At 51.7% G+C, this 11,203-nt stretch overlaps 2 protein-coding genes across 5 annotated transcripts in view; one reads left to right on the top strand and one right to left on the bottom strand.

Annotated features, from left to right (window-relative positions):
• Positions 1-6,033, bottom strand: part of Pqlc2 (PQ loop repeat containing 2) — an 11,321-nt gene extending 5,288 nt beyond the window's left edge. Inside the window, exons 1-4 of one of the 4 annotated variants that reach the window (XR_001229036.2) lie at positions 5,924-6,032; positions 3,158-3,282; positions 2,327-2,571; positions 131-260 (exon numbers count right to left, since the gene is read on the bottom strand). Coding sequence is in view for 3 of the 4 variants with exons in the window: in XM_026782140.1 (XP_026637941.1) it covers positions 131-260; positions 2,327-2,490 (294 nt within the window). In the remaining variant the exon portion in view is untranslated. Of the gene's footprint in view, positions 1-130; positions 261-2,326; positions 2,572-3,157; positions 3,283-5,493; positions 5,847-5,923 lie in introns of those variants that run through there. The other 3 variants (XM_026782140.1, XM_005352946.3, XM_026782141.1) reach the window with 3 other exon arrangements.
• A 57-nt stretch (positions 6,034-6,090) lies between these two features.
• Positions 6,091-11,203, top strand: part of Akr7a2 (aldo-keto reductase family 7 member A2) — an 8,157-nt gene continuing 3,044 nt past the window's right edge. Inside the window, exons 1-3 of the mRNA XM_005352945.2 lie at positions 6,091-6,427; positions 9,778-9,965; positions 10,145-10,249. Coding sequence (XP_005353002.1) covers positions 6,106-6,427; positions 9,778-9,965; positions 10,145-10,249 — 615 coding nt within the window. The 5' untranslated portion in view covers positions 6,091-6,105. The remainder of the gene's footprint in view (positions 6,428-9,777; positions 9,966-10,144; positions 10,250-11,203) is intronic.

Raw genomic sequence — 11,203 nt, 5'->3', positions numbered from 1 at the left:
CTCACCCTTGCTTCCACAGCATGGTGGCCACTGAGTGTTGGCTGGCAGATTCGAAGCCCTAGTCTCTTCTCCCACAGCTGTTCCCACTTGTCCTTCCTTAGCTGCCCTGCTGTGCCTGGGACCCACCCACCTGCAGGGGTAGCTGGTCTGCCAGGAAGGAGCCAATGAGGTTGCAGGAATCTCCACCGATCCAGCCCAGGAGGAACCACAGTGACAGGGCCTGGTCCATGTTCCCTGTCTTGCAGGCCTTGATGTATTGGCTGTGGAAGAGGAGGGGGACACGTGCTCAGAGGCTGAGGCCCACTTAAAAGGCCAATAAGAGCCGGGCGGTGGTGGCGCACGCCTTTAATCCCAGCACTCAGGAGGCAGAGGCAGGTGGATCTCTGTGAGTTTGAGACCAGCCTGGTCTACAGAGTGAGTTCCAGGACAGCCAAGGCTACACAGAGAAAATCTGTCTTGAAAAAACAAAACTAAATCAAAACAAGGCCAAAAAGAGGACCTTAACAGTCACAGTGTGACTGGAGCAGTGACGGGCAAGAGAGGGCCCAGGGCTTGGGCTGGAACCTAGGACTTCAGAGGCAGTATCTTCAGTGTGTTTCTTTGATCTGTGTTGGAATTCTACCAATGCACACACACACATGCAGGCATCGGTACATATAAAATAATAAGATGAAAATCTTAACCCCCCCAAGAAAAAAGAAACTCAGAGCCAGGTACAATGGCACAAGACTCAGGAGGCAGAGGCAGGTGGATCCCTATGAATTTGAGGACAACCTGGTCTACATAGAGAGTTTCAGGCTGCTGGGGTCAGTGAGACTCTGTCTCAAAATTAATTAATTAATGAATAATAAATAGCTGGGTAGTGGTGGTGCATGCCTTTAATCCCAGTACTCGGGAGACAGAGGCAGGTGGGTCTCTCTGAGTTTGAGGCCAGCTTGGTCTATGGAGTGAGTTCCAGGACAGTCAAGGCCCTGTCTCAAAAACCAAAACAAAACACAATAATAATAACAATTTTTAAAAAGGAGCTCATGAGACTAGAGAGACATTGCAGTTACAAGTGCCTGCTGCTCTTGCAGAAGACCCAGATTCAGTTCCCAGTACCCACATGGAGGCTCACAACCATCTGTAAACTACAGTCCCAAAGGGTCCAGATACAGTCGATGGGGGCACCAGGTGTCAAGCACACATGTGGTGCACTTACATACGTGTAAGTAAAATAACCAAATGCGTAAAATAATTTTAAAAAGAATGAAAGGACAGGAGTGGTGGCTACACGTGTAATCCCAGCAATTCAGAGACGGAAGCAGGAAGAGCAGGAGTTTAGGGTTATAGGGTCTCCCTAGATAGCCCAGATTGGCCTTGAACTCAGGAACCTCCTGCTGGGATTAAAGACACGTGCCACCACGCCCAGTCCAAGATCAATTATTAAAACGGTGACAGCAGCCTTAGAGGACAGAGCCCTCGGTGAGGTCCTGAGTTCATTACCGCCTGCCTCACCTCCCACGGTGCCCAGCCAGGCATGACAACAGCCATCCCTTCTCTCACACACCTGCTGCTCCTGACCAGCTGCTTCCTGCCCGCATACCCTCAAGTTCTTCCTGGCTGTGGCCCTCCCTGCCGCTGCTGAGTGGCCAGGGGCTCTCTTTCACACTTCACGTAATTGGACGCTGGCACTATGCCAGCTTTCCAGCTTGCACACATATTAGGAAAACGAGCTCTAAGGCTCAGGGCATGGCGGTGGTCTACCCAGGTAAGAGTCAGTAGGTGGCGGAGTAACCTGTGCAGTAACGTCCTTATCCCCCAGCCTAGCAACAGCCACAGGATTTTGCAGCCCCTGCTTCATCTTCACCACCAACCTGTCTTCACCTGAAGGATGCAACCATATCTAAAGCAGCCCAGCACCCCCATCCTCCAGCCCTGTCTCTTTCTGACTGAGCAACAAAGAGCACATCACCCAGCCCTCATCTGGTAAAACAGGGAGGTGAACTCTGCTGTTTCACGGGACTGTTATGAGGATCAATGGAGGTAAACCCACCAGCACTTAGACACAGGCCAAGAATACAGTAAGCACTCAATCCATGGCAGAAAACATTACTATCTCAGCACCGGCATCCCTCAACATGAGGTCGGGCCTGTGTAGACTCCGTGCAGGCCCCTATCTTCGGAGCAAGCTGGCCATCAGAGAACATGATCAGGAAGGGAGGGAGTATATGTGGTCTGGGATCTAGATGGGACAATGACCAGCCAGTCGAACCCTCTATGTAATGCACGGGCTGCTACCACCCCTGAAGCCCCGCCTGCTCCTGCCGCATAGCCATATACTCACGGGAAGGTTGATGCAGCAAAGCAGAGGATGGAGACCAAGCCCAGGCCCACGCTGGCCTCATCCCAGCCATCCTGAGCACATTCACCAAACACATCCCAGATCCACTGGATGGAGCCATTGGGGCAGATGGAAAAGTTGCTTGCGCCTAGGGTCCTCCAGACCATGGCCGTAGAGGAAGGGTCCCAGCAGGGAAGAAGGCACAGGTGTGTGTATGGTCACAGTTCAGAGGCTGGTGAAGGTTCGTTCTACAAAAAAGGGAAAGAAGAAGTCTTCAGCCTTGGGAGGTGTAGCCCCTTTCCATGATCTGGTGATGTCAAACTGGCCCTGTCCTCTACACAGTGAAGACAATGACAGGCTCTACTTCATATGTGACATTTAACTGTGACAGTTCAATGAGTTCATAGTTAGAGTGGCTGAGCCTGTATGCCAACAGCATCTAGGTATTTTGTTTTCTGCTTTAGAGGTCAGACCTAGAGCCTTGCACGTGCCGAACAAGAGGTCAACAACTGTCCTTATTCCCAGCATTTTTTCCTTGACTTTGTATCTCAAGAGGGTCTCACAAATTGCCCAAGCTGGCCTTAAACCTTCAATCCTATTTCAGACACCTGAGTGCTGGGTTTCCAGGTCTGAACCACCAGGCCAGCCTTCCATCCCTTTGCCACTACTATCTTCTAACAAGGTCTCTGAGGCCAGGCGTCTCTGGAGGACAGACTACCCTCTGCATTGTGAATGTGTGAATGAGAAGGCGGTTCCTAAGGTTGCCCAGGTACCCGGATAGGAAGCTGGGGCCCATGGTCCTCCCAAACCCTGAAAGACATGCACGACACCTACCTGCAAGGAAGCCGCAGCCCACACCAGAGGATGGCTGGTTAAAGGAGCAGGAAGAAAGGAGTCCTCTCAGATCCCTGCCACCTGCAGAGTCACTCCAGACACTGTCACTCTGTATGCTTGACAACCTAGAGAGGGGAGGGAGGGCAAGGTCCGGCTGGCTGGAGCCTCCTCCAGTCCCAGCATGCAATCCCACATTGTCCTCCGCCTGACTCGAACGGAACACTACTGACGTGTTCTGCAGGAACCCGAGGCCGCAGTAGGGAAGTCATCGGCTAGGGCCACCCAGCCAGAAAGCAAAAGCATCAAAGCCCAAGGGAGAGGCTTCACTGGTGGCTGCCACGCTTCCCCTTTTGTCACCATGTTAGGAGGGCGCTTCCTCATCGAGAAAGGCTCACTCTAGTACCTTCTTCTCAGTTCCCACTTATACCAGGGAGGCCTGGCTCTGGCTGGACCCCGGAATGCTGAGCTTGCGATGCTCGGGCCAGGGAGAGGAAGCAAGGCAGCTCCTTTGTCCAGGAAGCCCAGACTCTCAGAGGACCTAACATGACCAGCTACTAGAGCTGGGGGTAAGGGTGCCCCAGGTGGCTGATTGGCCAGCTCATTGTGGCAGCTCCAGTATGGGGCAGAGGATGGATGGAAGGTTCTTCCCTGGTCTCAGTGGCTGGTGCAGGTGACATCAGCATAGCCAATCTGGGGAGCAATTACCTGACACCTCCATTCACACGCAGTCCAGGTAAGAGCTGTGCCTAAAAAGCTCTCTTGCTTATCAGCCACATCCTTCCAGACTCCCCTGCCCTGTGCCCCTATGTAGATTCTGAATGGGCCACCAGTTCATCACACATCCATACACTGTCCTCCCTCACAACATCCAGGTCTAGCAGGGAACACTAAAGGCAGACTTAATTGGCTTTGGGCCTGTGAGTCAGCCTGTCAGGGCCTGCCTATGAACTGGGGCTAATATCCTTCTGAGCTGAACATAAACCTCTGAGCCCCACATCCGATCCAAGGTAGTGATGGTTTGAAGATGGGAACCCAGTGTCTTGGCTGTTATGGAATCTTTCTTTCATTCCCTTTCACCGGGTTAGGAAGGAAATGAGGGGAGCAGGGGCTGTGGGTGTAAGCAGCTCTCCCAGCTTCTTCAAAGACGCTTTCCTTGATACCAAAGTTTGCGCCAAGGACCTCATACATGCTACGTGCTAGTCAATGCTTTACCCCTGGGTTATGTCCCTCAGTCTGAAGAATTCTGATGCTCATGGTTCATTTCCAGAAATGCTGGCCAGGAGACAGATCTCCTGAAACACCCCAGTCCTCTCCAACTCCAAGGTACTTCCCACCAAAGCAGATGTAGGCTCCATTCTGAGACTGGATCAAGTTCAAATTCACAGAGACAAGGTCCCCGCACCTCAAGAACTGCTTTTTTTGTTTTGGTGCCTGTCCTGGAACTAGCTCTTGTAGACCAGGCTGGCCTCAAACTCACAAAGATCTGCCTGCCTCTGCTTCCCGAGTGCTGGGATTAAAGGCGTGCGCCACCACCGCCCAGGTCTAAGAACTGCTCTTCTTCCAGAATCCTTCTCCACCACAGATGCCTGGGTGATACAGGATCCATTTCTAAACTGCCTTCTCCAAGAGGGGCCGCAGTCACTTCCTCCTGGAACACACTCTTGGAGAAGACACACCACTGTCCTTGTTAAACGCTGCTCTTCAGACAAGCCTCTCTCTGCTCTCCCTGTCTGTGTATTTCCTTTTCTCATGGTCGGGATGCATCTGCTACACAACCAAGACTCAGGAAATGTAAAGGTGAGGGAGAGGGAAGGAAGCATGATGAGGGGAGGGGGGAGGAGGAAAGAAAACACGAGAAGGGGAGAGGGGAAGGGAGGAAACTTGTGAATTGAGAGGGGCCTAGGACTGAGGGTCCCATCCAAGTGATGGAGCTTCAGCGTTCTGATGCATAAAAAAAGAAAAGAGACTCATGAAAGATACTTAACCTCCTAGACTGACTGCAGACTTCAGTAAAAAACCCATTCCAAGCCATGATAATGGTTTGAGCCTAGGAACTCATCCATGCTGGTCAGTGCTCCACCACTGAGCTACAAGTCCCTGAAATTAAGAAGGATTCTGACTCTCATGGCTCATATCCAGAAAGGCTGGCCAGGAGACACAGTCTCCCGCTCCACCCAAAGTCCTCCAACTCTAAGCAAAACCAGGAAGATGCTTCCCATCGAAACACATCTCGCACAGTCGACAGTAATATTCTGTTCTTGCTGTAGCCCCCTGGGTCACACAGTAGCACACAGTATACACTAACTGAACAAACCTGAGTCTACAGCAGTACTCACACTTCTAAACAACCCTCCTTGGATTCCTGCGGTGAGCTTGGCGTGGGAGTGGGCACTCTGAGCTCCCTCCCTGCTGACCTGGGGGAAATGTATCAGGAGATCCCGCAATGGCTCCGGGATCCTACCCACTCCAGGCCTCCAAATCAAGGATCTAACTCCTTCCGGTGACTCTGCCGGTTCGGAGGGATAATGACAGGGCAGTAGCTGGGGCAAGCGCCGCGATGCCCCCGCCCAGTCCGGGAAAAACAAGGCAATCAGAAGCCAAGAGACCGGAAGGCAAGGACGGACAGGTGAGAAGTGGAGCCGAACGCGGACTCGGATCCCAAGTCAGACCCGGCTGAAGCTCGCGATCCCGCGCCCCAAAAGGGGACCGGCGCCGGGGACTGTGCGGGACAGGGGAAGGGTGTAGGAAAGAATTGACAGGGCGTACCTGGAGTCCCGACCCCAAGCCCTGCCTGCAGCCAGCCCCGAGCATTCTCACCAAAAGAAGATCCACAGCCGATTCAGTTTCAAGGTCCGTAGCCCGCCGGGATCAGCTGACCTCCGACGCCCCGCCCTCTCCTAGCGCTGTGGGCGGAGCCCGAGGCGTCCAGGCACGCAGGCGCAGTCTCCATGCTGCGTGCAGCGTCCCGAGCTGTGGGCCGAGCTGCTCTTCGCTGTGCGCGTCGCTCCGGGCCTTCCGTAGCGCGTCCTCTAGCCATGTCCCGACCTCCTCCACCCGGCGTCACCTCGGGCGCCCCTCTCCGGCCCGCCACAATTCTGGGCACTATGGAGATGGGGCGCCGCATGGATGCGAGCGCCAGCGCCGCGACGGTTCGCGCCTTTATGGATCGCGGCCATAGAGAACTGGACACGGCCTTCATGTACTGCGACGGACAGTCCGAGAGCATCCTGGGCAGCCTGGGGCTTGGGCTGGGCAGCGGCGACTGCACAGGTAACCGCTGCACCTGCCCCCACACCCCTGCACCGAGTAGAGCTGAGCTGGTGCCCGCACCCGGCGTGCACTGCCCAGGTCCGCACCCCCAAGGGTCTGCACCCAGAAGCTTCCTAAGTTTCCATATCCACAGCTGTGCGCGTCGCTCCGGACCCCAAGCTTCTAAGGCTTAGGAGCCTAAACTACCGAACTGAACTTTGTCCCGCCTCTCTTTCGAAGCTTCTGGAGTTGCAGCTCTGGGCGCGTGGGGGAGAGGGGGTAGCAGGTGCAAGAGAGCTCCTGTTCTGGCCTCTTGCCTCCTACGTCAATCCCTGCCTCTCAACTCTCCAGTTGTTCATTGCTTCCCCACCCCTCCATCTAGGTTTTGTGCTTATGCCCCCCCCTCTTGCCCGCACCACCCCTGCACTCCAGGGGCATGTTTCTCATTCCGGGCTTTGCAGACTTTGTCCTGTGCAGTTGACAGTGCCTGTGGCTCTCAAGGAGACTTGTGGCAATGCCAAGGGCCCGAGGGGGGCAGGGGTGAAAAGTAGTGTGGGGAGAGGGCACTTCCAGCGTTTCTACCCACGCTATGCCAGATCTTGCACTGGGGGCTACTACAGTGGGGAAGTGTCTAACCCACAGAGGGAGTTCCAAGTCCAGCTTGGAAGACCGAAGCTGTGATTGCTGGGGAGTGCAGGCTGGAGTAGCTTGTGGAGGCCCCAGGGAGAGCAGCAGGCAAAGCTCACAGAGCCTTGAGGCTAGGCCTTGCCTTGTAAGTAACACTGTGCTAGGTAGGAAGGGGCGCTGGAATGTTCGAGCTTGAGAATGCCATGCATGGGGCGGGATGGTCAGTGGCGTGTGTCCCTTGATGGAAGGTGAGGGGAACTGTGCCTCGTTTGTTTGAAGCCACTGGAAGTCTCAGGAGTGTGCCTGATAACACAGGGAGGCCTCTTCTTTGCCATCCGGAGATGACTCCTCCCCTTTCCTGTACAGTGGTCCTCTCTGGAGTACCTTGGACTCAAAACATAGTACAACTGGAAGGGAATAATTGAGCAGATCTCTCAAGTCCAGCTCTGTAGCGTTCACCTGGCTTATTTGTTTCTCTCTCTCATTTACACAGGGTTTCTCTGTGTAGTCCTGGTTGTCCTGGAGCTTGCTCTTGTAGACCAGACTGGCCTTGAACTCACAGAGATCCACCCGCGTCTCTGCTTCCTGAGTACCGGATTAAAGGCGCACACCACCACCACCAGTTTTTCTCTTTAGCCTGTTTCTGCTTTAACTAATTTATATGTATGTATTGGTGCTTTGTCTGTCTGTATGTATGTGCCCTCGTGGGCCAGAGGAGAGCATTGGCTAGCCTGGGACTGTAGTTAACAGATGATTGTGAGCCAGCGTGTGTGGTGATCGAACCTGAGTCCTCTGCAAGAACAGTGAATGCTCTAAACCATCTCCTCAGCCTCCCTGGCATCAATTCCTACAGAGTCCTTTACTGGTCTCCCTGCCTTCAGGCCTGTCCCCCTGAGGTCCTTCTCCATTCTGTGGCTAGAGGGAGCCAAAGGATGGGCTCATCATCCTGACAAAACTTGGGAACATCAAGTCCAAAGTGTGGGATGGTGTTTGAGCACCTTTGGGGTATGGAGTCTGTCTGGGATGGTGTTTGAGCACCTTTGGGATATGGAGTCTGTCTGGGATGGAGTTTGAGCACCTTTGGGATATGGAGTCTATCTGGGATGGAGTTTGAGTACCTTTGGGATATGGAATCTGCTTTCTTCTCATGCCTCAAGCCCTCCACCCCCTGCCCTGCGAGATATATATACTCTTAAAATTCAAAATGCAGTCTTGTTGGGCTGGAGAGATGGCTCAGTGGTTAAGAGCATTGCCTGCTCTTCCAAAGGTCCTGAGTTCAATTCCCGGCAACCACATGGTGGCTCACAACCATCTGGAATGAGGTCTGGTGCCCTCTTCTGGCCTGCAGACATACACACAGACAGAATATTGTATACATAATAAATAAATAAATTTTTTTTAAAAAAAAATACAGCCTTGTGTGGCAAGCACCATTATCCACTGAGACAACTTACCAGCCAACAATTTTTTTTAATTCAGTTCTTTTGCTCCATTAAACGAAATTAAAACTTTTGAGATGTATTTTTTATTGTAGGCGTACAAATGTTTTGTCTGTGTGTATGAATGGTGCCACGTGCCATGTACCATGTATCCAAAGAGGGTGTTGAATTCTCTAGAACTGAAGTGATAGGTAGTTGTAAGCTGCCCTGTGGGTGCTGGGGCTCTAATTTGGGTCCTCTGTAAGTACAACAAGTGCTTTTAACTGCTGAGCCATCTCTCCTGACCCTATTTTGTATCTGAATTAAAAATTATTCTTAAAACTCCCTCTGTTCATAGATAGCATGATCGTCTACATATAAAATCAGAAGGATTTAAAAACTACTTAGAATTTTGGTTTGGTTTGGTTTGGTTTGGTTTGGTTTGGTTTGGTTTGGTTTCCAAGACAGGGTTTCTCAGTAGCTATGGAGCCTGTCCTGGAACTCACTCTGTAGACCAGGCTGGCCTAGAACTCACAGAGACCCGCCTGCCTCTGCCTCCTGAGTGCTGGGGTTAAATGTGTGTGCCACTACCTAGAGTTTTAAGGTTTATCTACTTACCTAATTTATGTATATGAGTGTTCTCTCTGCATGTTTGCCTGCACACCAGAAGAGGGCACCAGATCCCATTGTAGATGATAGTGAGCCACTATGTGATTGCTGGAATTAAACTCAGGACCTCTGTGGGAAGAGCCAATGCTCTTACCTGCTGAGCCATCTTTCCAGACCCCTATCTAGAATTTAAGAAGAGGCAGGCGATGGTGGCGCATGCCTTTAATCCCAGCACTTGGGAGGCAGAGGCAGGTGGATCTCTGTGAGTTCGAGACCAGCCTGGTCCACAGAGCTAGTGCCAGGACAGGCTCCAAAGCCACAGAGAAACCCTGTCTCAAAAAATCAAAAAAGTAAAATTAAATTTAAAAAAAGAAGAAAAAAAAAGATTATTTAATCCCTGTCCCCTCCATATGAGGACAGTTCCAGTATTGTTATTTCATTTCACAGAATAGGGACCAAATTAATAAGCAATTTAGCCCGGAACATTTACATGGCAAGTGAGTAATTCTAATTAATCTTTTTTGTTGTTGTTGTTGTTTTGGTTTTGGGTTTTTCGAGACAGGGTTTCACTGTGTAGTTCTGACTGTCCTGGAACTCACTCTGTAGACCAGACTGGTCTCGAACTCAAAGAGATCCTCCTGTTTCTGCCTCCTGAGACTTGTGCCATCATGTCTGGCCATCTAATAAATCTCTCAATCATTATAATCTTCCTGCAAGTGAAAATCGCCACCAAGGCCAACCCTTGGGATGGGAAGTCGCTGAAGCCTGACAGTGTCCGGTCCCAGCTGGAGACGTCCCTGAAGCGGCTGCAGTGTCCCCGGGTGGACCTCTTCTACCTACACGCTCCTGACCACAACACCCCTATAGAGGAGACTCTTCGTGCCTGCCACCAGCTACAGCAGGAGGTGAGGGTGGCCCCTAAGCTCAGAGAGGTGGTTTCTACACCTCTCGTCCTGAACTGCCACGTTAGTGAGGCTCTCTGTGTACCCAGGGTAGAGCTGGGCACAGATTCCACTCCCAGGTTCCTCGCCCGGTTATTTCCCTTCTTGGTTCCCTGCACTGATCTGCGTCCTCTCCCCTGCAGGGCAAGTTTGTGGAGCTTGGCTTGTCCAACTATGCCTCCTGGGAGGTGGCTGAGATCTGTACCCTCTGTAAGAGCAACGGCTGGATCATGCCAACCGTGTACCAGGTAAGGGGAACTTGGTGTGCTAGGATTACTCAGACGTCAGAGATCAGTTGATCCCGAGTCATCTTGTGCTTTGGACCCCTCCTTACACCCTCTAGAGTAGCCACCCCTCCCCAAAGCCTGTGGGTACCACCTAATTTCTTGTCAGCCTTGCTATTTCTCACCTGCTCTCTTACTACCTGAGCACACACACATCTCCATCCCTCTCCCACCCCGCACTTCAGCCTAGATCATACCTCCCATGTCTTAGAAGTACTCAGCTTTGACCCAGAACTGGGAATCCTGTGCCCACAAGCCCTCAGGAGCCTCCAGTTTCTGGAACACGTCTTCGTAGCTGAACTACTTGAAGTACTCCTTCATCTCAGAGCCCCCACCTTTGTGCATCTCTCTGCAGAGTAATTTTGTTGTTGTTGTTGTTTTGTTTTTGAGACAGGGTTTCTCTGTGTAACAGTCCTGGCTGATCTAGAACTCACTCTGTAGGCCAGGCTAGCCTCAAACTCAGAGATCCATTTGCCTCCTGCCTCCCGAGGGCTGGGATTAAAGGCATGCCTCACTACCGACTGGCTTTCTCTGCAGATTTTTCTTATTGTGGTGTTTGTTTATTCTGTGGTACTGGGATTGAACCCAAGCCCTGGTATATACTCTATCACTGAACTATACCTCAGCCTGCTGTCTGCCTTTTTAGTACGTTTATTACATCTTCTGAAATCAGAGAATTTGCTGAACTTTTGCGTTGTTGTAATTTCAGTATCCAGCCCATCAATAAGGCCTGGAGATATCTGTAGATTGATAACCCAGGCCAGTTTCCCCTCTCTATGCCCAACACTCTTTAACCTCATTTCATACTACAATCTCTAGAATTTAAAAAAAAAAAAAAAAAAAATAGACTAGTCCCTGTGCCCTCTAGGTGAGAGGTGAAATAATCAGACCTGGGATGGTATAGATCTGGAGTTTTCA

Source organism: Microtus ochrogaster, chromosome 10 (genome assembly GCF_000317375.1).
Source record: "Microtus ochrogaster isolate Prairie Vole_2 chromosome 10, MicOch1.0, whole genome shotgun sequence".
NCBI classification, from domain to species: Eukaryota; Metazoa; Chordata; class Mammalia; order Rodentia; family Cricetidae; genus Microtus; species Microtus ochrogaster.
The sequence above is the reverse complement of the archived record's forward strand: the minus strand, read 5'-3'. Positions and strand labels throughout refer to the sequence as shown.